Source organism: Mobula hypostoma, chromosome 7 (assembly GCF_963921235.1).
Source record: "Mobula hypostoma chromosome 7, sMobHyp1.1, whole genome shotgun sequence".
Taxonomy (NCBI): Eukaryota; Metazoa; Chordata; class Chondrichthyes; order Myliobatiformes; family Myliobatidae; genus Mobula; species Mobula hypostoma.
The window spans coordinates 168,177,409-168,204,099 of record NC_086103.1 but is presented as its reverse complement, the minus strand read 5'-3'; the positions used below and the strand labels follow the sequence as shown (position 1 = coordinate 168,204,099).

General features: G+C 42.1%; 1 protein-coding gene across 6 annotated transcripts; it reads right to left on the bottom strand.

The window, feature by feature from the left end:
- Nucleotides 1–344: 344 nt before the first annotated feature.
- nipa1 (NIPA magnesium transporter 1) lies at nt 345–26,145 on the bottom strand. Of its 6 annotated transcripts, none has more exons than XM_063054522.1 (6): nt 26,079–26,145; nt 18,828–18,875; nt 9,758–9,813; nt 7,855–7,988; nt 7,269–7,429; nt 345–4,025 (listed from the first exon to the last, which is right to left on the bottom strand). In XM_063054522.1, coding segments are annotated over exons 2-6 (864 nt in total). In that variant the 5' UTR covers nt 18,829–18,875; nt 26,079–26,145; the 3' UTR covers nt 345–3,513. The 6 variants fall into 6 exon arrangements, with proteins under 6 accessions (XP_062910592.1, XP_062910591.1, XP_062910588.1 ...); XM_063054521.1 differs by having other exon boundaries at nt 25,635–26,125; XM_063054518.1 differs by having other exon boundaries at nt 25,827–26,125.
- Between the last annotated feature and the right edge of the window lie 546 nt (nt 26,146–26,691).

The window sequence follows — 26,691 nt, the reverse complement described above, 5'->3', positions numbered from 1 at the left end:
GCTAAAGTGCCTTGCTAATGTGAAAGGTCAGAGGAGAATGGCCAAACCAGTTCAAGCTGACAGAATGGTGACAGTAACTTCGATAACCATGTGTTACATGCAGTGGCATGCAGAAGAGCATCTCTGAATGCATATGTTGAGCTTTGAAGTCGATGCACTACAGCGGCTGAAGACCACAGCCATACAGGAGGTACCTAATAAAGTGGCCACTGAGTGAATTTAAAATCAGGGGTATATGTCGAAGAAACAGAAACCATTCCATTTGACGGATGAAGCCAAAAATCAAGGTACAGAGAATGAAGATGAATGGCAAAAAAAGTGACATTAATGTTTTTTCTTTTCCCCATATAGTTACAACATTGAGAAAGAGGACATCTTCATTGAGTAGATGGTCTCAGTTCTGAAATGACCTGTTGGTGGCAGTGGTGGAGGCAGATTACAGTGTAGGATCAAGGTTCAACTTTATTTACCATATACGGTACAAGTATTGGGAATTTGCTGTTAATAATTAGGAAATAGAATTTAAACCAGTGTATAAAAAGTACCTAACAGGGGGTGGGGGTGAATGTCAGGCTCTGGGAAGAGGAATGGTAACACAACCACCCTTACCAACCTCAATCACATCCAAAGTAATACAGTTATCCAAAAATCAAGGATTGGCTGTTTGTGCTGTACAAAATGGCTACTAGGTTTGCTTCTATTTGGCAGTCATTACATTGCAGAGAAAATACTTCAATATGCATTGAGACACAACTTCTACCTCACAGCTGACCTCTGCTGGACAATGAGGGAAAAATGGGTGTTAAAACTTCTGTGTTGCCCTCCAGTGTTCACTGTAAGAAAGCATTTGATATTCTTAACATTTCTCCTTAAATAAATGTCAGGTTTTTTTCTTTAGCCATTTGACAACTAATAGCCCCTGAATCAGTTACCCTATAAAAACATTTTATTTAAAAATTATTGGCCCAAAATTTAATGTTGTGGACCCACATTACAAGTCCAAACTTACTTTCAGATTCCTATAGTGCCAATTATGAAAAAGCCCTTGCTTGTGTAAATACTGTTATATGAAAGACCAGAAAATCTCCCCGTGAAGCAAAAAAATATATACTTTGACAGCCACTAAGCCAACTGTTCAACTCAAAAACCATTTAAAGAAAACCAAAATTATTAAAACTTTAAAATGCAAAAGCAAATACAAATAAAAACCTTAAAATTAAAAAATTGTTAATTGACTAAAGAGAACTAACTTAAATTACTTCAAGTCTGAATTGGCATAGATATTTTAGGTTCAATCTCCATTTACTGTTACATAGCTATAAATGTTATTGTAAAAGATCTGTAATTTAATCATCTGTTGTTCTATTTATTTAGATGTTAAACAATCCCAAAAATAGCTTAATGTGCAGGCTTAAGGAAGCCACAAAATATCAAAAATCAATTTACTTTATAACTTTCACCCCTTTAATCAATTCCAGAACTAAAGAAGTCCCAAATTACATGATATGAATATTACTCTTTATTACAGCTATACGTTATTCCTATTAGACAAAAATTTAAAAGGAATTAAAAATACACGTTTTCTGCCATAAAACATTTCACAGGCACATAGTAGGTAAAGCATTGATTATTTTCACATCTATTCAGAGACCTTTGCACAAAAACAACCTCAATGTCAAACAGTTAAAATTGGAATTACATCAATTTAATAAATTACTAGTATCTTTCACATAAATTTTTAAATGTAGAAAATTTTCCTAATCACAAAACCTGAGATACCAGTATGCAGCTCTTAGTAGGTTAAATATTATCTTTAGTTTAATCACAAGCCCAATACATCCAGTGCGTAGACAGCTTTTGAGAATAAATAATTATTAGGAGGTCAATCCATTATTTGAGAACATTTTAATTATTGATCAATTTTTCAATGTTATTGTTGGGGTTAAGGCTGAAAAATGCTGAAGAAAACTGCCTGACCTGCTGAGCTCCTCCAGCATTTTGTGTGTGCTACCGTTAAGTGCTCTGCTCCCAATTATTATCAAACTATTTATTTGTTGAGATACAGTGCAGAATAGGCTTTTCGATCTGCGCTTTCAGCAACCCACAATTTAACCTTAGCCTAATCACGGGACAATTTACAATGACCAATTAACCTACCAACTGGTTTGCCTTTGGACTGTGGGAGGAAACTGGAGCACTCAGAGGAAACCTACACAGTCACGGGGAGAACGTACAAACTCCTTGCAGGCAACGGCGGGAATTGAACCTGGGCCGCCTGTAATGTAAAGTGTTGTGCTGACCACTATGCTACCACATTTGTATTTATCCTAACATAAAAATATTGATCAATAAAGCATCACCATGTTATTGAATTGGAGACAGTGATCAATATAACAGATATTCAGTACCATAAGTAGCCCGAGTCAAGTCAGAGAGAATCAGTGCAGTGACTGTGTCGCAAGACAGCTCAGCAGGAGAAGTGGATGGAGTTAATGCAATTGCTAAAATTTCATTCAGGATCCATTTCTGAACCCGCACTAACCTTGATGACACACTCACATGTGAAAAACAGTACAGAAACACAAACAGATGGGAACTGAAAATACAGGAAGATAAATTCCAAAGTTACCACGGTCTCAGGTAGAGCATCAGCAACAATAATCCGGTTTCTCAAAACACTTCAATCATCTGCACCTTATCCTCATTTGTGTTGGAAGTTGTGCATTTCATAATTTTGAAAGTTCCACAAATCCCTTTTAAAAGTCTATAGATTGAAGCACATTTTTGCCCTTAAAATTCTTCCAACTTCCATAAAGATGCAAGGAATTTCAAATCAGCTGCAATACTGCAGTACTGTTGTACATTCATCACCGATAAACACACATTCCAAGGATAAAACTATTAATTCACACTTGTACAAACTGCTGCTTGCAAAGCTATTCACGTCCTCTCTGAGTTCGGTATTCAGTAAAGCAACAATGCAGCATTCACAAAGGTTGTAGATAAAGGGAATGAAGAAAATTAGTTACAAGGCATCACATGACAAGATTGCCCTCTTCAAAGTAACATGTCTAACATAAAGACAAACTGAAGTTCATGAAATACCAACACAAATGGGAATTGCAGTTTAGCATTTTATAATTGTTGTCCAACATTTTGGTTACTTGCCAACATTTGGAACAATAGAGACCAGGCAACAATCCAGTGCTAAACTCCTGCGGAAAAAAAAGATAACGGGACACAAGCCTCTACTCAGTAGTGTTTACTTATTAAATTAATGTGTATCGATATGGGGGAGGGGAAGCAACTGAAGGACAGTGTGAAACAACCCATGCATTGGTAATGGAAACTGGTTCACATTAATCACACCAAGTTCATGAAACAATATGTTAAATCCTCTGCAACTTTCATTATTGTGTTCCAAATATCTGACAATGTTCATTGCTGTCCTGATATATATCCGGCCAGAAACTGAACTACAGCTGTGAAGTCGTCTGTAAATTCTTTCGTTTTTCAGTGTTTCTTTGATGAGACTTTCCTTAAGTCAGTGACTGAAATGTTGAACTCCTTGAACATCTGCAGAAGTATGATCCCAACTGAAACTGTAGTAAATCCACACAGTATTCCAAGGAAGTCTACAAAGCTAACGTCACTCCATTCTTGAAAGAGGATTCCAGATGCTAATATGACTAAAACGGTAAAAAACACATAGTATACAGCACCAAATATAGAGGAATCAAAGTACTGCAATGCCTTATTAATGTAGATAAACTGAAGGAAAATACTGCAACCCAGTGTTACCAGCAGAATGATAAAAAGGCTCAGGGCTCTTTTATTTAACAGGTTTTTGTGAAATGCATCTTGAGCAGCTAAGCCAATGCCTTTACTGCTGGGTACGGTGAAGGTGCCCAGTAATGAACAAATGCCAATATAGACAACAATGTTGGTAGAGCCATGGGAAGGTGCAATCCAGAAGATCAGCAAGACGAGAATTGCCAGAACAACACATACATATCCAAGGAACACTGAAAAGAAAGAAAAACAATTTGAGAATTGTCCAAGTTTTTTAAAAAACTGCTACGTATGCGTGGAACAAAAACGACAATGGAGTAGTATAATTAAAAGTTTTTACTGAATTAACGTTAATAACAGTACACGCCGGGCAACTTACAGCTAGTGGGCCGTGAACCGGGCCTGCTAAGACAAAAAAAAACATGCATACTCAAAAGCCTGTGCCCAAAAGAGAGTGTTTTCCGCGCATAGGAGGCCCAACCGATTCACTGCGCGATCAACTGGCCACACGCGCACTTGCTGCATTCTCGCAACAGATCCGATACGATTCAAAAACAACCTTATTTCTCTTCACCCAAGCCCCCAAGACAAACATTTAGTGGGTATCACAGTAAACATTGCTATAGTCTTTAAAATTGGATTACCACACCTGCCACAGGTAAAGGGGAGCAAGTGCTGGGATTGGTGCTCCATAGATCTACAATTTTATTTTCATCTCTGATTCTTTGACTGATGTTGGGGCTTTGATGAATCAGTTACTTTGAATCACACATTATAGCAGCAAGTATTTAAGGTTATTCAGGTCTGGGTTTCCCTCTTTTGCTGGACGACACTGGATCATTCTCACTAGACAGTAATCAAAATAAATGAAATCCACAAGCACCAAATGGAAAATAGAACATAGAACAGTACAGCACAGCACAGTATGTTGTGCCAACCTACTCAATGATCAATCTAACCTTTCCCTCCTACACAGTCAATAGCTCTCCATTTTTCTAACATCCATGTGCTTATCTATGAGTCTCTTAAATGTGCCTATTGTAACAGCCTCTACACCTACTGGCAGTGCGTTCCAGACACCAACCACTGTGTAAAAAGACCTAGACCTGACATCTCCTCTAAACTTTCCTCCACTCATCTAAAATGCATGCTCTCTGGTATTGGCCATTACTGCCTGGGGGAAAAGGCACTGGCTGTCTAAGTCTCTTACTCACCTCTATCAAGTCACCTCTCATCCTCCTTTGCTCCAAAGGGGAAAAACCCTAACTGACTCAACCTTTCCTCATAAGATGTGCTCTCTAATCCGGGCAGCATTCTGGAAAATCTCCGAAAAACTCCTCTAAAGTTTTCACATTCTTCCTATAACAAAATGACCAAAACTGAACACAATACTCGAACTGTGGTCCAATTAGTTACAGGGCTTCAACATTACAGTACCTCATAGCCCTTGAGCATCATCTGCCTTCTCAAGCACCACATCAACTTGCATGGCAACTTTGAGGAACCTGTGGACTTGGACCCCAAGATCACTCTGTCCAACAGCACTGCTGAGAATCCTGCCAGTAACCTTGTACTCTACCTTGAAGTTCGACCTTCCAAAGTGAATCATTTCACCCTGTTCTGGACTGAACTCCATCTGCCACTTCTCTGCCCAGCCCTGTATCCTGACTATATCCTGTTGTAACCTGGGATAATCTTTTACACTATATACAAACCTTCATGCTTTCTGCAAACCTATTAGCCCACCCTTCCTCATACAAGTCATTATATAAAAAAAATCACGAAAAGTAGGTGTCTCAGTACAGATTCCTGCAGAACACCACTGGTCATTGACCTCTGGACAGAATACACTTCATCTACTACCAACTGGCAAAACCAATTCCGAATCCAAGCAGCCATGTTTCCAAGGATCCTACGCCTCGTGACTTTCTGGATGGGCCTCCCATGGGGAACCTTGTAAAACGCCTAAAATCCATGAACGCCACATCCACTGCTCTGTCGTCATCAATTTGTTTAGTCACCAACTCAAAAACTCAATTAGGCTTGTGAGTCATGACCCGGCCCCTCACTAAACCATGCAATCTATCCCTTACAAGATTATCCTTCTCGGAATGCTTGTAAATCCTGCCCCTAAGGATCCTCTCCATTAGTTTGCACAGCAAACAGTGGTGTAACAGTTAGGTTTGCTGCCTCACAGTCACGATCACTGGTCATATCTCAGGAAATTGAAAGTGGGATGACATGGTGATACTTTAAAAGGATGACAAACACAAACTCAACATCAAATCACTTTCAGGTAATAACTGAATGAATCAGAGATAGATGAAAGATGAGTTGTATAATTACAATCTGGCAAGCAACAGCAGATCTGTATACACCCGGGAAAAGCTCTGAACAGGCAATATTCTTGACTATCACGGGCATGTTAGTTAAATGAATCATGAAAGATGATTATCACATGGAATAGACACAAGAGATTCTGCAGATGCTGGAAATCTTGAGCAGTAGACACAAAATGCTGGAGGAACACAGCAGGCCAGGCTGCGCCTATGGGGGAAGTAAACCTTCCGTCATTTCGGGCTGAACCCCTTCCTCAGCACCAGATCATTGAGTTCCGATGAAGTGTCTTGGCCCTGAACATTTACTGTTTACCCCTATAGCTGTTCCCTCAGCTGCTGAGTTCCTCCAGCATTTCTGTTTATCACGTGGTATACTGGGATTCCAGAAAACACCCGAGTCATTTGATGATAAGCTTTTAGAGTTAATGGTATATGATTTCAAGGTAAAGTCCAAGCTGAACTAACAAGAGGAGCATTTGATGTCTCTGGGCCTGTACTTGCTAGAGTTTAGAAGAATGGGGGTGGGGGGGGTTCTCACTGAAACCTATCAAATATTGAAAGCCCTGGATAGAGTGGATGTGGGGAAGATGTTTTCTATAGCTGGTGAGTCTAGGACCAGAAGACACAGCCTCAGAACAGAAGGACATCTGTTTAGAACAGATAGGGAGGGATTTCTTGAGACAGAAGTAAGTGAAACCGTAGAATTAATTGCCACAGTTGGCTGTGGAGGCCAAGTCATAGGATACATTTAAAGCAGAGGTTGATAGGTTCTTGATTAGTAAGGGCTTCAAAGGTTTACAGAGAGAAAGTAGGAGAATGGGATTGAGAGGGATAATAAATCAGCCATGATGGAATGGTAGAGCAGACTCGATGGGCCAAGTGGCCTAATTCTGACCTATGTCTTATGGTCTAACCAGCAGCAGTAGATTACAGTTCACAGTGTTATCAGGCATTGGTGGTTACTGAATGAAGCACATCAATGGCCAATGTTAGATTTTTTACACATCCACTGTTTCTAATCTGTATTAATAATAACATTTTCTTTTATTTTTATGTATATAGCATCTTTAATACAACATAGCGCCCCCAGCTGTTGGGCAACACGATTCACAAATTGGAACACACATTCAATTTTACCTGGATCTAGAAGTTTTTCTTCAAGTTGCACCCATGATGTTATATTGTCCGTTTTTGGAGCATGAATAAGGATTATAATTGACCCTGCACAACTTAATAAACATCCGAGTTTGCCCAACAAGTTTAACTTCTCTTGCAACATATAGGAAGCCAAGAGTGACCTGGAAAACAGATTAGGATAGTAGAGGTGAGTGCTCATACACAAGCACACTTTAAAAACCTCTGAACGTGCACTCACTTCGACAAAACAAGTGACCAGATTCCTGCTCTTCAATCAGTGGATACCTTAATAGGTACACCTGCACACCTGCTCATTAACACAAATATCTAATCAGCCAATCATGTGGCAGCAACCCAATGCAGAAGAACATGCAGGTATGGTCAAGAAGTTCAGTTGTTGTTCAGACCCAACACCAGAATGGGGAAGAAAGCATAAACACGCAAAAGTCTGCAGATGCTAGAAATCCAAAGCAACACGTCTAACGTGCCAGAGGAGCTCAGCAGAAAAGGGAGCATCTAATATCCTGAAGAAGGGTCTCAGCTTGAAACAGCGATTATCTATTTATTTCCATAGATGCTGCCTGACCTGATGAGTTCTTCCAGCTTTTTGTGTTTGTGATCAAAGTGACTTTGACCATGGAATGATTGCTGGTGCCAGATGGGGAGGTTTGAGAATCTCGGAAAATGCTGATCTCTTGGCATTTTCACACATAATAGTCTCTAGAGTTAACAGAGAATGGTATGAGAAATGAAAAAAAACCATCCAGTGAGCAGCAGTTCTTTGGACAAAAACACCTTCTTAATGAAAGCGGTCAGAGGAGAATGGCCAGATTTGGTTCGAGCAAACAGGAGGGTGACAGTAACTTGAATAACCATGCTTGACAACAGTGGTGTGCTGAAGGGCATCTCTGACTGGACAAGGCATCACACATTGAAGTGGATGGGCTACAGCAGCAGAAATCACAAACCTACACTCAGTGGCCACTTTATTAGATATTGTCATCTGAACCCTTAGTGCCTAGATTTATTAGATACCAGGCATCTGTTAGTCTTGCGAGACCATGGATCTGCGCCTGGAAAGTCTTCACTCTCCAGGGCGCAGGTTTGGGCAAGGTTGTATGGAAGACCAGCAGTTGCCCATGCTGCAAGTCTCCCCTCTCAATGCCACCAATGTTGTCCAAGGGAAGGGCATTAGGACCCATACAGCTTGGCACCAGTGTCATCGCAGAGCAATGTGTGGTTAAGTGCCTTGCTCAAGGACACAACACATTGCCTCGGCTGGGGCTTGAACTCACGACCTTCAGGTTGCTAGTCCAATGCCTTAACCATTTGGTTACGTGCCCACATGTATTAGATATACGAGGTAATAAAATGGCCACTGAGTGTACTATTGCATTCTCACCAAGTATTTAACATTGGTATTGGTTCACTATGTTACAAGTACCAAAATACAGCTTTCGTCTGTGTATTATCCCAGCAAAGGCATTTCCCAAATTATTTAGTGTCCGTGGTTCATTGGATTCATACCACGTTACAATGAACTGAATAACTCTGAAATGTTAAACATTTTAAATCAGAAATACTTGATAATTCAGGAATTCCATGTTTACATTGTCCTTAATGTTGGAGGAGAGTTCAACCGAATCACCTAGCATTTAAAGTTAGAACCAGTCACAGCAGGTATCAGTGCATCAGTGAGTTACTGACTTTTTATTTATGAAACAGTTAATGGAACCATAGTGTTTGCAGGTGCTTATTCTGCAGTGATAGTACACTACCCCCTTCTTTACCCTGGTCACTTTATGGACATTGAATCAATGTGTATAATCTAATTTATGTATTTATATTTATTGTTCTTTTATTATTGTGTTCTTTATCTTATTGTGATTTTTTTGTGCTGCATTGGAGTAACAATTATTTCATTCTGCTCTAAACGTATACTGGAATGACATTAAACAATCTTGAAACCAAAGTTCAAAGTACATTTACTATCAATGCTTGCATACTATACACAACCTTGAAATTCGTATTCTTACATGCAGCCACAAAACACAAAGAAACCCAACAGACCCACACAATAAAGACCGTCAAACACCCAATGTGCAAATAAAAGAAAAAGTCGTGCAAACCATAAAAGGTAAACAAATAACACTCAAAACTGAAGTTCACGAAAGTGAGTCCACAGCCACGAAGGCAGTTCATCATTACAGCTGGTCCAAGAGCCTGTTAGTTGCAGCCCACAGCTTCGGTACAGCACAGAGACGAGTAAACCTCGCAGACCAGTCCTCGTTGCTCGCCTCCAGCCCCAGCACCCCAACCGTTCCAACCTGGCCCTGCACTTAAATTAGCCAAACAAACATCAGCTCGTTCCGTTGTAACCCCGCAATAGCTTCAGTGAAAAGCAATCTCCACGCCACACATCAACATGGATGTACCGTCAAATAAAGAGATTACCCAAATGGTACACCAAGGGCTCCAAGTGGAGTTACCAAAGCAGCAGGGGCAGTGTTGTAGGCCAAGAAGTTCCCGATTTGACCCAGTCCCACTGTAAAAAGCAGAAAATTGGGAAAATATTAATTACTCACAAAACAAATGTGTTTAGGCACTCATTTAAAATTACATGCCCAGAAGACTATAATAGGAGGATAGTACAGTATCACTGCAGGATGAGCATCAATGTAACTACAGTGTTTTCAATTTCCCAACATTTGATCTGGAACAGGGGTTACTAGGCGTTTTTATGCCATGGATCAATACCATTGAGCAAGGGCTCCGGGGATCCCAGGTTGAGAATCCCAGACCCACCTGTATTAAAGACAGCAAACCTAGAAAGCAACAGAATACAGAACAATGCAGCACAGTACAGGCCCCTCTGGTCAGGATGTCGTGCCCATCGAGGAGCTTCTTAAATACCCCGAATGTACCTGCCTCTACCACTCTCTGTGTAAAGTCAAATATTAAAGGACATACATTTAAAGTTAGTGAGGGAAAGTTTAAAAGCGATTGAATTGAATTGAATTGAATGATCTTTATTGTCATTATACATCGGTACAATGAAACTCTGGCTTCCTCTCAGGCAATTAAATAAAGTGGTAGATAAAAACAAGACAGTAATAAAAAAACAGTATTATACTTTATAGTCGCCAAACAATTGATACTAGAACGTACAATCATCATAGCGATATTTGATTCTGCGCTTCCCGCTCCCTGGATTACAAATCGATAGTAAATATTAAAAATTTAAATTATAAATCATAAATAGAAAATAGAAAAATGGAAAGTAAGGTAGTGCAAAAAAACCGAGAGGCAGGTCCAGATATTTGGAGGGTACGGCCTAGATCCAGGTCAGGATCTGTTCAGCAGTCTTATCACAGTTGGAAAGAAGCTGTTTCCAAATCTGGCCGTACGAGTCTTCAAGCTCCTGAGCCTTCTCCCGGAGGGAAGAGGGACGAAAAGTGTGTTGGCTGGGTGGGTCGTGTCCTTGATTATCCTGGCAGCACTGCTCCGACAGTGTGCAGTGTAAAGTGAGTCCAAGGACGGAAGATTGGTTTGTGTGATGTGCTGGGCAGTGTTCATGATCTTCTGCAGCTTCTTCCGGTCTTGTACAGGACAACTTCCATACCAGGTTGTGATGCACCCTAGAAGAATGCTTTCTGCGGTGCATCTATAAAAATTAGTGAGGGTTTTAGGGGACAAGTCAAATTTCTTTAGTTTTCTCAGGAAATAAAGGCACTGGTGGGCCTTCTTGGCAGTGGACTCTGCTTGGTTGGACCAAGTCAGGTCATTTGTGATATTGACCCCGAGGAACTGAAAGCTTTTGACCTGATCCACTTGTGCACCACCGATGTAAATTGGGTCGTGCGGTCCGCTACTCCTTCTGAAGTCAACAACCAATTCCTTCGAGCAACATACATCAAAGTTGCTGGTGAACGCAGCAGGCCAAGCAGCATCTATAGGAAGAGGTGCAGTCGACGTTTCAAGCCGAGACCCTTCGTCAGGACTAATTGAAGGAAGAGTGAGTAAGGGATTTGAAAGTTGGAGGGGGAGGGGGAGATGCAAAATGATAGGAGAAGACAGGAGGGGGAGGGATAGAGCCGAGAGCTGGACAGGTGATAGGCCAAAGGGGATACGAGAGGATCATGGGACAGGAGGTCCGGGAAGAAAGACAAGGTGGGGGGGTGACCCAGAGGATGGGCAAGGGGTATATTCAGAGGGACAGAGGGAGAAAAAGGAGAGTGAGAGAAAGAATGTGTGCATAAAAATGAGTAACAGATGGGGTACGAGGGGGAGGTGGGGCCTAGCGGAAGTTAGAGAAGTCAATGTTCATGCCATCAGGTTGGAGGCTACCCAGACGGAATATAAGGTGTTGTTCCTCCAACCTGAGTGTGGCTTCATCTTTACAGTAGAGGAGGCCGTGGATAGACATGTCAGAATGGGAATGGGATGTGGAATTAAAATGTGTGGCCACTGGGAAATCCTGCTTTCTCTGGCAGACAGAGCGTAGATGTTCAGCAAAGTGGTCTCCCAGTCTGCGTCGGGTCTCACCAATATATAAAAGGCCACATCGGGAGCACCGGACGCAGTATATCACCCCTGTCGACTCACAGGTGAAGTGATGCCTCACCTGGAAGGACTGTTTGGGGCCCTGAATGGTGGTAAGGGAGGAAGTGTAAGGGCATGTGTAGCCCTTGTTCCGCTTACACGGATAAGTGCCAGGAGGGAGATCAGTGGGGAGGGATGCGGGGGACGAATGGACAAGGGAGTTCTGTAGGGAGCGATCCCTGCGGAATGCAGGGGGGGGCGGAGGGAAAGATGTGCTTAGTGGTGGGATCCCGTTGGAGGTGGCGGAAGTTACGGAGAATAATATGTTGGACCCGGAGGCTGGTGGGATGGTAGGTGAGGACCAGGGGAACCCTATTCCTAGTGGGGTGGTGGGAGGATGGAGTGAGAGCAGATGTACGTGAAATGGGGGAGATGCGTTTAAGAGCAGAGTTGATAGTGGAGGAAGGGAAGCCCCTTTCTTTAAAAAATGAAGACATCTCCCTCGTCCTAGAATGAAAAGCCTCATCCTGAGAGCAGATGCGGCGGAGACGGAGGAATTGCGAGAAGGGGATGGCGTTTTTGCAAGAGACAGGGTGAGAAGAGGAATAGTCCAGATAGCTGTGAGAGTCAGTAGGCTTATAGTAGACATCAGTGGATAAGCTGTCTCCAGAGACAGAGACAGAAAGATCTAGAAAGGGGAGGGAGGTGTCGGAAATGGACCAGGTAAACTTGAGGGCAGGGTGAAAGTTGGAGGCAAAGTTAATAAAGTCAACGAGTTCTGCATGCGTGCAGGAAGCAGCGCCAATGCAGTCGTCGATGTAGCGAAGGAAAAGTGGGGGACAGATACCAGAATAGGCATGGAACATAAAGTCAACGAGTTCCGCATGCGTGCAGGAAGCAGCGCCAATGCAGTCGTCGATGTAGCGAAGGAAAAGTGGGGGACAGATACCAGAATAGGCATGGAACATAAAGTCAACGAGTTCCGCATGCGTGCAGGAAGCAGCGCCAATGCAGTCGTCGATGTAGCGAAGGAAAAGTGGGGGACAGATACCAGAATAGGCACGGAACATAGATTGTTCCACAAACCCAACAAAAAGGCAGGCATAGCTAGGACCCATACGGGTGCCCATAGCTACACCTTTAGTTTGGAGGAAATGGGAGGAGCAAAAGGAGAAATTATTAAGAGTAAGGACTAATTCCGCTAGACGGAGCAGAGTGGTGGTAGAGGGGAACTGATTAGGTCTGGAATCCAAAAAGAAGCGAGAGCTTTGAGACCTTCCTGATGGGGGATGGAAGTATATAGGGACTGGACATCCATGGTGAAAATAAAGCGGTGGGGGCCAGGGAACTTAAAATCATCGAAAAGTTTAAGAGCGTGAGAAGTGTCACGAACATAGGTCGGAAGGGATTGAACAAGGGGTGATAAAACAGTGTCGAGGTATGCAGAAACGAGTTCGGTGGGGCAGGAGCAAGCTGAGACAATAGGTCGGCCAGGACAGGCAGGTTTGTGGATCTTGGGTAGGAGGTAGAAACGGGAAGTGTGGGGTGTGGGAACTATAAGGTTGGTGGCAGTGGATGGGAGATCCCCTGAGTGGATAAAGTCGGTGATGGTGTGGGAGACAATGGCCTGGTGCTCCTTAGTGGGGTCACGATCGAGGGGTAAATAAGAGGAGGTATCCGCGAGTTGTCGCTGTGCCTCGGCAAGGTAGAGGTCAGTACGCCAGACTACAACAGCACCCCCCTTATCGGCAGGTTTAATAATAAGGTTAGGATTAGTGTGGAGGGAGTGGAGAGCAGAGCGTTCCGAAGGAGTGAGGTTGGAATGGGGACAAGGTGCGGTGAAGTCGAGACGGTTGATGTCCCGTCGGCAGTTGGCAATAAAGAGATCCAGAGCAGGCAGAAGACCAGAGCGGGGTGTCCATGAAGAAGAGGAGGGTTGAAGATGGGAGAAGGGGTCATCGGTGGGGGTGGAAGAGTCCTTGCCGAAGAAGTAGGCTTGGAGACGGAGACGGCGGAAGAAAAGTTCCGCATCATGGCGAACATGGAACTCACTGAGGTGTGGGCGAAGGGGGACAAAGGTGAGGCCCTTACTGAGGTCAGAGCGCTCTGCCTCAGACAGTTGAAGGTCGGAGGGGATGGTAAAGACCCAGCATGGATGAGAGCTGGGATCAGAAGGGGGAGGGGGGAGGCTGGGGGGGGGGGCTTGGCCTGCTGCGTTCACCAGCAACTTTGATGTATGTTGCTTGAATTTCCAGCATCTGCAGAATTCCTGTTGTTTGCGTTTAAAAACCAATTCCTTCGTCTTGCTGACGTTGAGGGATAGGTTATTGTCTTCGCAATTAAGTATTAAATAGATAAGTAGCAGAAAATGAGTTGCAGCAGCACCAGAATACCACAGTAATGGACAAAGTGCCTGAGTCTATTTGTTCTGGCTTTTGGTGCCCTGCCCTTTCGCTCCAGTAGGTGTCGCTGCTCAGGCTGGCCGTGCGCATGCGTCGGGCTGTCGCGTCCCGATTTCCATGATGGCAGATTGACTTTTGGGTTGAAAGGGAGCCTGTTGATTTTTGCGAATGAGCAATTTTATACGAATATATAACCCTGAACCTTGCCTGCATTCTGTAAGTTAGCGCATTTTAATTCGAGTTAGCCAAAAAAAGTGCTGCTGTAATGCACCGTTTGCGCTAATTGGAGGTCACAAACAGACAGACAGAGCATGAGAGTTTTAGTAGTATATAGATGAAGCTCAGGCTGGAAAACACCTGGATTTAATCACTAACCTTTGTTGCACTAAAGTAACCTCTAGGTAATTGGCCAGCTGACAGCACAGACTTTGCTCAAATTGGAAAAGAGCAATTAAAGGCAAACATTTACGAGAAAAGTAAGAATAAAGGGAAAAAGAGAAAAAAGGAAGAAAAAGGAGAAGAGGAAAGAAATAGGAAAGAAAGAGTAAAAGCTACAACAGAACAATCTTTTTGCAGGATGACTTCACTATCTCTTCCTTAAAACATGCTCAACTTTGCTAGCTTCTCTCATTTCCAACCTCTGAAACTGCAGCAAAAAACCACTCACATAACCTCCATGACTCTCACAGTTCCTCCTCTGGTTATGCTTATTCCCATGACAACATGGCTTCAATAACAAGTTACATATGTGTTTTTTTTTTAAAGACTGCAAAATCTCCTAAGACACTTCACTGGAGCGTTTTGATACAAAATTTGATACCACTCATTAACTCTGACATCTACCATCATGAAGTGCTTCCAGAGCACCCATCACAGCACCCATCAGCTCCAGCCGTCCAGACAACCTCGACCTATTGCAGTTCACCTATGCAGTATGTAGGTGGATGCCATCTCCCTGGCCCTACATTCATCTCTGGGGAACCTAGATAGTAAAAAAAACACCTACATCAGACTAATTTTTACTAACTATAGCTCTGCCTTCAATATTATCATTTCAGCCAAACTCATTACTAAACTCCGGACCCTGAAAATTGATTTCCCCTCTGCAACTGGTTTCTTGACATAAGACAAAGGAGCAGAAGTCAGCCATTCAGCCCATTGAGTCTGCTCCGCCATTTTATCATGAGCTGATCCATTCTCCCATTTAGCCCCACTCCCCCTGACATCCTGACCAACAGACAGCAATCAGTAAGGATAGGCAGCAACAGCTCTGCTACTATTACTGGTGCTCCACAAGGCTGCATCCTCAGTCCTCTGCTCTTCTCCCTGTACACTCATGACTGTGTGGTCAGATTCTGCTCTAAGCCCATCTACAAGTTAGGAAGTGATTCAAAATTCAAGATTGTTTAATATCATTTACAGTGCACAAATGTAAAGGTCAGGGCAGCCACTTATTTGGGTAACTTTTAAAGAACAAATATTAATCAAGAAAAGAGCCAGGATTCCCTTTGTTTGAAAAAGTATGCCACTTAATTGGGGCAGGAGACTGTTGCCGAACAGTTTCTAGCTAGCATTACTTGTGTGCATTTGTGTGCCCAGTAAGTACAATATCATGGTTCAAGCAAACAGTTTTTAAATAGCATCAGGTGTGTGCCTGATGCCAAATGATCATCAATTTTTGTCACTGACTGTTGGTGAGAAATAAACACTAAGACAATTCAGAACTATTTTGCTCACTGTGGTTTCAAGTATTCAGGCATGGCGATGCCGGAAACGGCCGGGAGTGAAAATGAAATGATTTCACTACTTCAACAGGTTAAAAGCAACAAAGAATTTAAATGGCATTGACAATCAACTTGATTTTTTTTCATTTCATTCACAATGAAAATGAAGATTTGGGTTAAAGTTCTTAGGACCCAGATACCTCTGAACTTTGAGATGCTCTATTTGGGGCATGTATTGTTTCTTGAACAGAAGGAAAATATAAAGTTGCTGCAGGCCCTTTTAGCGGCAAGTAAGAAATCAATCACTAGAAAGTGGCTAAATCCAAAACCACCTACATTAGAAGATTGACACGAGACTATCTTGGAAATATTTAAAATGGAAAAGTTGACTTACTCCCTGAGAATTCAAAAAGAAAAATTTTATCAAATCTGGAATAAATGGATTGAATATATAACCCCAATGTGAGCAGACTTTAGATGACTCTCCTAATGATTTATACTGCTCTTCTCATCAACACAGTAATATTGCTAACGTAAGCACCCCTAGTTTAAATGTATACTGTTTTTGTTTTTTTTTGGAAAATAGAGAATTAATACAAGTAAAGGAAAAGATTTGGGTAAGGGATAAAAAAAATGATAAAATTAAGTAAATAAGTACATAGGGATTGGATAATTATGTTTGGGGGCAGGAGCAAGCATGAACAAGTTAGGATATAAACACCTACAATGGTTGTTACATAGGCTTACATACAACATTTTGGACCAGAAGAAATGCTCCAGAAGAGATGAATGGAAACTATTACTAATCCACTATTATTACTATTTTACTTAACAATTAATACCATTACTTAGCCTAATAGGTTAGAATTTCCACTGTACATAATTATCTACTTAAGTGTCTAATTTCTTTTTTATCTCATCTCAATGTGTACTTAATGTATAAATAATTATAGTTTTATACATATAAAAAACTGGAAAAGGTTATACATGTGAAAAAAAAACAAACAACAAAAAAAGAAAATGAAGATTTGGAGGATGCAATTATTGACAGCATTGTATGAAGGCAGTCCTTATCTGCACGAGGTGTCTGGGTTGACTTTGTTCATTTACAGTCAAAAGAATGCAGCAAGATGTATTCCTCAGTTGATGAGTAGTAGGAACTAATACAGTTTTATAGTGTTGCAGTGGTATTGGTGGTGTTCTAATTTGTTCTGTATTTCATTTAAATTCATAATCTGTAGTTCAGTTTGTCTTTTTTATACTTTTTTAACTACTTCCATGAAACTTCTGCAATTAGGGCAGCTGCTTAATTGGGCTAAAATGTACAAGTCTCAATGTATCCAATTAACGGGAATCTATTATAAATATACAAAATAGCTTATATTCACAAATTAATTTTATGTCCACTAAGTGACACTAGGTACAAGAGTTCCTTCAGTTAGTCCTGACGAAGGGTCTCGGCCTGAAACGTCGACTTCACCTTTTCCTAGAGATGCTGCTTGGCCTGCTGCGTTCACCAGCAACTTTTATGTGTGTTGCTAGGTACAAGAGTGTCTGTACATAAAGTGACAGCCAGGCAATGATAAAATAGTGGTAACTGGGAGTGTGTAGGGGTGGAGGTGTTGATCAACCTTACTGCTTGGAGAAAGTAACCATTTTTGAGTCTCGTGGTCCTGGTGTGGATGCTACATAGCCTCCTCCCTGATGGGAGTGAGACACAGTCCATGAGCAGGGTGGGTGGGATCTTTCATGATGTTACTGGCTCTTTTCCGTCACCTTTCTGTTCACATGTCCTTGATGGCGGGAACACTTGTACCAGAGATACTTTGGGCGGTTTTGATTGTCCGTTGTAGAGCCTTCCTGTCATGACAGTATAGTTTTTGTACCCTGCAGTGATGCAGCTTGTTAGGATGCTCTCTATTCTGCATCTGTAGGACGACATGGAGTATTGGTTTACATGGTCCAGCTCTCTTCAGCATCCTCAGAAAGTAGAGGCATTGGTGAGCTTTCCTGATTGTGTGGAATGACACCACCATAGTGCGTCGTATCTGAAACAGCAATTGCGTTGGAGGACAGGAAAGCGGTAAGAGGGCCTAGTGACATGACAACAAACTTTCCCTCCACGTCAACAAAAGAGCTGGTCATCAACTTCAGAAAGATGGAAGGGATGGAAATGGTACACATTTTCTTGTCCATATCAACAGTGTTGAGGTGGACTCTCTCCAATGACAACACATCCTTTCTGAGATATGGGGCTCAAAACTGTTGACAATACTCTAAGCACGTACCACTGGGCTCAAGGACAGTTTCAATCCACTTGTTACCAGATTCTTGAATGGAACTGCTGTACGATAATTGGACTATTGACCTCAGAAGATCTTGTTGAGATCTTGCACTGCACTTTTTCCATAGATTTTACACTTTGTTCTGCATTTTGTTACTGTTTTACCTCGTTCTACCTCAATGTAATGTAATGATTTTGATCTGTATTCTTTTCTCTGTTTCTTGGTGCATGTGACAATAATAAACAAATAAAATTTGATCCTATGTAGCACAAGGTGATTTTATGACAACAAACAAAAACTTTGTCAAAAAGGTAGAGTTTGAGAAGCATTTTGAAGGAGACGGAAGCAAGAAGGATTAGAAAAAGGAATTTTAGAATATTAGAAAACTAAATGGTTTAGGGTTTATTGCCAAATGTGGAAGAAATATTTGATTAGAGCAGGGGTTCCCAAACTTTTTTATGCCATGGACCCCACATTGGGAACCCCTGGATTAGATGAATACGCTGATCTCACAGGATATTATGGGCAGGTCAGACCAGAGTTAGAAGTGAAAAAAAAACAACCATCTTGGAAGTAGGAATGAGCATTTTGAAAATTGATACTTACTTCCTAAAGTTCCAGTCCACCAAATCAATTCTGTTAAATAGGAAGCTCCTGTCAAAAGAACAAAGTTGACATTTTCTTATTTTAACCACAAGAAAAAAAAAATCAGGCTCTGCTGATTTTTGAAGGAAAGTTACATCACAAATTTGGGTCTGCATGTAAGCACTTCTATTCCAAGTACCTCTCCTTTAACACCCGAAAAAGACTGTCAGTAGGCAGGGGACCATGTGCCTTTGGTCAAGCATTCAGAGTGACCTTAGCAACACTGAGATTTGTTTGAAGGACTGATCTTTTATTTGACATGCTTTCTTACACACACCACTCTCATGTTGGTGATAGAGAAATGCTTGGTCATGTGGGTGCAATTGGGTGGCAAGGGATCATTGGGCTGGAAGGGACTGTTACTGTGCTGTATCTTTAAATAAAAATAAAGCATGCATTAATAGCTCCATTCACATGCATTCCAGCATAGTGTAACCACAACTACGTTAGACTGTTCCAGAATGATCAAAAAGCTCAAACTTCCTCAGATGGCTGGTTTGGGGAACTAATTCTAATTCCCCAATTTCAGTATTGCTTCTTTGTCTGTTAAACTTTTAACTTCATGATACATAAAGAAACTACTGGGTAACAATGCCACTTAATAAGGAGACTGTTGCCAAACAGTTTCTAACACCGTCAGTCACGGGCAGTTGTGTCACTGTTAAGACATGAGACCGTGATTAGAGCAAACAGTTTTTAAATAGCTTCAGTTGCGTGTGTTTGTGTTCAAAAAGCAGTGAATTTTATCACTGAGAGTTGGCGAGAAATAAGCAGCAAGACAATTTCGAACTGTTTTACTCACTGTGGTTTCAAATATTCAGGCTTGATGATGCTGGAAACGGCCGTGATTGAAAATGAAAAGATTTCATTACTTAAGCAATGATGGAACTACGAAAAATTTTAAGATAATGACAACCATCTTGAATGTTACAATGAAAAAATGAAAATTTGGAAGATGGAATTGTTGAAAGCATTGTGTGAAGGCAGTCCATTATTTGCACTAGGTGTCTACGCTAATTTTACTCATATGCAGTCAATCAGAAGAACACAGCAGCATGTTAGTTGTCTGTTGTTTCTGACAGTGATGGCGAAACCTGCGAGGGAGAGTTTTAAAATGGAAAAGCTATTGCACTGGGACAGTTCCACTCTCTCAACCTCTGAAGTCCGGGTCCAAAGGTACAAGTAATCATCACAGACTGGGGTCTTCCTTGGTAACTTCGTCCATGCTTTATCATGGCCTTCACTCTCAATAAAATGTTGCAGAACCGCCTTCCTGGATGTTGGACCTCACTTCACATGCTAGGATAGGGTTGGCCCTATTTCACTGGGGTGTGACGCCCACCAGCTAACCTCGCTCACCTGGTTTCGCCTGCCTGTCGAAGTGGTGTACCAGGGTGTGGCCACTGTCACACGCAAACACAACTTTGAAGTTGCTCACGTTGTTTCAGGAGCCCGATGCTCGAAGGGTAGTAATTGCTCCTAAAACCGGTGGTGCGGGACCTATGGCTCATGTACCTCCTTCCTGATGGAAGCAGAAGACAGCATGGCCGAGGATGTGGGGGTCCTTGATGACGGATGCTGCTTTCATGTGGCAGCTGTGCCCAACGGTGAAGACTCTGCTTATCTGTTGCTTTTTGTCGTGCAACATTCCTGGTCCTGATACGTTCAACCTATATCACATCAACAGCACCTTTCAATCTCACTGTGTTCCCGCTACACTAATAAACGACTGTTAGTGTCCACTTGCAATAAGTAGCTAATCCACAAGTAATGAGGCAAACACGGTGGTTACTGTTACACTTTGTAACTCCAAACATAAAACTCACTGAAAGCAAAAAAGACAGGAGTCCAGGAGAACGTGTCTTAGTTTCGTCATCGGCAAGTACCCTGTGAAGCACCCAGTCTAAACTGGTCACAAGTTATCTACTGCTTAACCTAATGAGATGGTTCTCAAATTAACCAAAGCTTGCTCAAAAACAGTTATTAAATGCCTAGTACAAATGTGTTCTTTTCCAAGGACTGTCACCTTGTTGTGAGGCTTGCGAGTTTCTGAGATCTGAGAGCAATGCCGTCTGGAGTGTGGACATCTGGTGATTAGCGCCTGGTAGTTAAGGTCAAGGTCAAGGGGGAGGTTCCAGAGAAAGAGTGATCTAATCAAGACCTCAAAGGTGGAGTTGGCGGATGATGATGGCACATCACAATGGCGGTGAAGGTGAAGGAAGGCTGCAGCACTGAAGTATCCCCAGTCATCTTTCATTCCATGCCACAGGATCCTGACCCCAATCTGTCAAGGACCATGTGGTGGCTGCCTGTACATCTGCCCACCCGCATTAAACAAAGTCCCTACAGCCAATCTCCGTCAAGGGAATAATCCTTTATGAAAACATCATGCTCGACTAGAGTGATCTACTATAAATGAGATAATTATACACCCTACTCAAAAATGCATAATGTTGCATTTCTCCCTTTGGTAAAGAGTTCAAAGAATTGCAAGGTCTTGCAGAGTATTGAGAAACAGACAAACCATAGTGGATAAGTACAAGGCCCCCGAAAGCAGATGGTGTATTGGGTACTTGTCCTCATTTCTAGAACCTGAGAGTTTGCTCCACTATTCAATCATGGCTGATGTATTATCTCTCTCAATCTCATTCACCTGCCTTCTCCCCAGAACCTTTCACGCCCTTACTAATCAAGAATCTATCAACCTCCACTTTAAACATATCTGATGACTTGGCCTCCATGGTTGTCTGTGGTAATGAATTCCACAGATTCACCACCCTCTGGCTGAAGAAATTCCTCATCTCTGTTCTAAAGGGATGTCCTTCAATTCTGAGGCTGTACATCTTGGTCCTAGACTCCCCTACTATAGGAAATGTCCTCTCCATCTCCACTGTATCGAGGCCTTCCAATATTCGATAGGTTTCAATGAGATCCCCCCTCATTCTTCTAAATTCCAGTGAGTAAAGGCCCAGAGCCATCAAATGCTCCTCATACCTTAACCCTTTCATTTTTGGGATAATGCTCAAGAATTTTTCTGGGCTCTCCAATGCACTGGATCACAGGATTGAACATGGAATTCCTGGTGCATAGGGTAATCCAGAGCTGGAGTACTGTGTGCATTTCTGGACACCACACTATAGGAAGGAGATAATTTCATTAAAGAAGGTGAAGGGGATGTCTTGAGGAGTTACAAGTTTCAGTTTTGAGGAGCGACTAAATTTTTTTCCTTTGGATGGTGGAGACCAAGAGTTAAACTGATAGAGGCATGCAAAAATCTGTACTTGGTATAGAAATGGAGCAGAGATGTTGTGCAATTATGTTATTTCTATTGTGCTGTGACCGGAACTGCACAGAGTACACCAGCTGTGGATTATCCTATATGATATTGCACCATACATTCCTGTTAATATTCTGTGCTCCAGCTAATGAAGGCAATATCCAATAGGCCTTCCCAACCAACTCTTCCACTTGTCCAGCCACCTTCAGGGATATTTCGACCTGTCCATTAGGGTCTGTTTGTTTCTCACAGCACAGGTATTTAAACTAAGGGCACAGATTTAAAGTAAGAGTAGAAGGTTTAGAAGGGAAAAGAGGGGTCAGAGCGAAGATGAAATCCGATACGTATCATCCAGGAGGTTGCAGCCAGCAGAGATTCTCAACATGTTAAGAAGATCAAGAAGAGGGGTTTCCAACCTTTTCCTACCCTTAACGAGGGGTCCGGGGACCCCAGATTGGGAACTCTTGATCTAAACAAACACCTGCGTCACCAAAACAGAGAATGCTGCAAGCCAAGTGCCAGGAAATGAGATTGGCATGGATGTACACTCCATTTTTGACATGGACTTGGTGGGCCAAAGGACCTGTTTTTACACTGCATGATTCCACAGCTCATGATCTTGCATCTCCAGCTGCAAAATATCGTTGATCTGAAATCCCAAACATTTAAAGCCTTTTACCAACCTTTAAAATCACAGAACAGTAAATTAAAAAAAAAAATCAACCATAAGATGTTGGAACAGAATTAAGCCATTCAGCCCATCGATCCTGCTCTGCCATTTGAGCATGGTTGATTTATTATCCCTCTCAACCTCATTCTCCTGCCTTCTCCCTGTAATCTTTAACACCTTACTAAACAAGAACCTACCAACCTCAGCTTTAAATATACTCAATGACTTAGCCATCTGCAGCAATGAATTCCAAAGATTCACCACTCTCCGGCTACAGAAATTCCTCCTCATCTCTGTTCTTCTGAGGCTGCAGCCTTTGGTCTTAGACTCTACAACTATTGGAAACATCCTCACCATTACACTCTTATTGAGGCCTTTCAATAAGACCACAAGATACAGCAGCAGAATTAGGCCATTTGGCCCATCGAGTCCATTTCATCATGGCTGATCCATTTCCCTGTCAACCTCAGTCTCCTGCCTTCTCCCCATATCCCTTCATGCCTTGACTAATCAAGAATCTTTCAACTTCTACCTTATATATACACAATATACACCACAGCCACCTGTGGCAACAAATTCCACAGATTCACCACTCTCTGGCTAAAGAAATTCCTCCTCATCTTCATTCATTTTCAACCTCTTACTGCCACGGGTGGAAGTTCCCACTTGCTTCAAAAAGGCAACAATTTACCAGTGCCTAAGAAGAACGTGGGCTGCCTAAATGACGATCACCCGGTAGCACTCACATGGACAGTGATGAAATGCTTTGAGAGGTTGGTCATGACTAGACTGAACTCCTGCCTCAGCAAGGACCTGGACCCATTGCAATTTGCCTGTTGTCACAATAGGTCAATGGCAGACACAATCTCAATGGCACACATGGCTTTAGATCACCTGGACAACACAAACACCTATGTCAGACGGCTGTTCACCGACTGTAGCTCAGCATTTAAAGCTATCATTCCCACAATCCTGGTTGAGAAGTTGCAGAACCTGGGCCTCTGTACCTCCCTCTGCAACTGGATCCTTCACTTCCTAACTGGAAAACCACAATCTGTGCAGACTGGTGATAACATATCCTCCTTGCTGACGATCAACACTGGTGCACCTCATGGATGTGTGTTTAGCCCACTGCTCTACTCTCTCTATACCCATGACTGTGTGGCTAGGCATAGCTCAAATACCATCTATAAATTTGCTGATGATACAACCATTGTTGGTAGAATCTTAGGTGGTCATGAGAGGGCGTACAGGAGTGAGATATGCCAACTAGTGGAGTGGTGCCACAGCAACAATCTGGCACTCAACGTCAGGCGAAAGAGCTGAATGTGGACTTCAGGAAGGGTAAGATGAAGGAACCCATACTGATCCTCAGAGGGATCAGAAGTGGAGAGGGTGAGCAGCTTCAAGTTCCTGGGTGTCAAATCTCTGAGGCTCTAACCTGATCCCAATATATCGACGCAATTATAAAGGAGGCAAGACAGCAGCTATACTTCATTAGGAGTTTGAAGAGATTTGGCATGTCAACCAATACACTCAAACACTTCTATAGTTGTACTGTGGAGAGCCTTCTGACAGGCTGCATCACTGTCTGGTATGGAGGGGCTACTGCACAGGACCAAAAGAAGTTGCAGAGGGTTGTAAGTCTAGTCAGCTCCATTTTGGGTAGCAGCCTACAAAGTACCCAGGACATCTTCAGGGAGCGGTGTCTCAGAAAGGCAGTGTCCATTATTAAGGACTTCCAGCACCCAGGGCATGCCCTTTTCTCACCGTTACCATCAGGTAGGAAGTATAGAAGCCTGAAGGAACACACTCAGCGATTCAGCAACAGCTTCTTCCCCTCTGCCATCTGATTCCTAAATGGATAGTGAACCCTTGGACACTACCTCACATTTTAAAATACATAGTATTTCTGTTTTTTGCATGTTTTTTAATCTATTCAATATACACATACTGTAATTTATTATTTTTTTCTCTTCTATATTTTGTATTGCATTGAACTGCTGCTAAGTTAACAAATTGCATGTCATATGCTGTTGATAATAAATCTGATTCTGATTCTAGATGGATGTCACTCTATTCTGAGGCTGTGTCCTTTGGTCCTAGACTCCCCCACCACAGGAAACATCCTCTCCACATCCACTCTATGGAAGCCTTTCACCATTCTATAGGTTTCAATGATATCATCCTCATTTTTCTGAATTCCAGTGAGTACAGGCCCACAGCCAACAAACATTCCTCAGGTGATAAAATAATATTTGGTAGTTTTCATATACCTGGCAAGTGTCAACCCATTAAAATGAAGTAATTTCACTTTTTGTGTTAAACCAGCTCCTTCTCAGTAAAACCAATGGGTGACTGTTTTAACTAAAACATAATGATTTGAAAATATAAGCAACACATATCAAAGTTGCTGGTGAACGCAGCAGGCCAGGCAGCATCTCTAGGAAGAGGTACAGTTGACATTTCAGACTGAGACCCTTCATCAGGACTAACTGAAGAAAGAGATGCTGCCCGGCCTGCTGCGTTCACCAGCAACTTTGATGTGTGTTGCTTGAATTTTCAGCATCTGCAGAATTCCTCGTGTTTGCGTGATTTGAAAATATTATGTCTTAAGTGTTATAACCCATCGTTTCAATATTAAAAAGGTTTACAATTAAAAGCAAAGTCTGTAGCAAAGGCAAGACCAATTTCTTGTTGATATAACATTTCACATTTCCATTTTAAAATTAGCAGAGGTTGCTTAAGAATGGGTGGGGATGTTTTTGGCACATAATCAGGTAAAAAATAATGCATTCAGTACTGTCATTTTGATACCTACACATTGCAGCATTATTATAGCGCATTTCCGCCAGTGCGAAAGGGCAGGGCAGATAGCCCAGGCAACTGAATTCTTTTTAGCAGTCGGTTTTGGTGCAGTAACATCGACAACACTGACCATTCTAGAATAAAGCACGGTTTAATTTGGGGAATTCGCTTTTTTTTTTGTTGGTGAGGGGACGTGTCTACAGACCTCTGCTCTCAGCACGAAGGATGCCTTTCCTCTGCAAAACGAAAGTGGAGCCGTTCACTAAGCTGGACAGCACGGCGATGGCGAGCCCCGTGCAGGCAGCTGCATTCTGCTCCATCTGGACAAGTATCGATCCAGAGAGCCACTCCTAGGTCAAGCCAGCCAACACCCAACGGGCACTCTCAATTCCCACCCTATTAAAGGCCAGCTGGCGTAGAGCAGTTTTAATAACGTTAAATGCGTTTAAATTTCAACCTGTTAGAAATATTAATCATCAGGATTTTTTCACCAGGAGCAACCACTTCCGCATCCTGCCTCCCTTTCTGCACACGCGCAGTAGAAAAGTGTACAATGAATTGCTGAGAGTTTTTCTAAGAGATTCTTCGCCTTATAAGCACTGCCTCGCCGTGCTACAAGTACCAGGGAGCAAATTTTGATGTTGATTTTGCCAATAAATATTTTACGCTAGGATAATCAATAATCAGATTTGCCTCACTTCTTTTTAAATGAAAAAATATGACATTGGGGTTAACTCACTTTGACAACAGAAAATTACACGGCACACTCTTGCAAGTTGTGACCAATGGGAAGTGTTTTCCCAAAGGAACAAGAGAAGCCGTATTACTAATTAGTTCTCTAATCTTTTAAAAATCTGAGGTTGGACAAACCTGTCGTGAGTTTTGGAGGTTTAAGGGGAGACCTGATAAAAGTTAATAAAATCATGTCTTTTTCACAGTGTGGAAATGTTGCAATTTTTAATATATCAAAATAAACTTTATTAGAGTTATTGAGATGCACAGCATAGGAATAGGCTCTTCAGCCCATCTAGTCCATACTGTAAACATTTAAACTGTCCACTACCATTGAC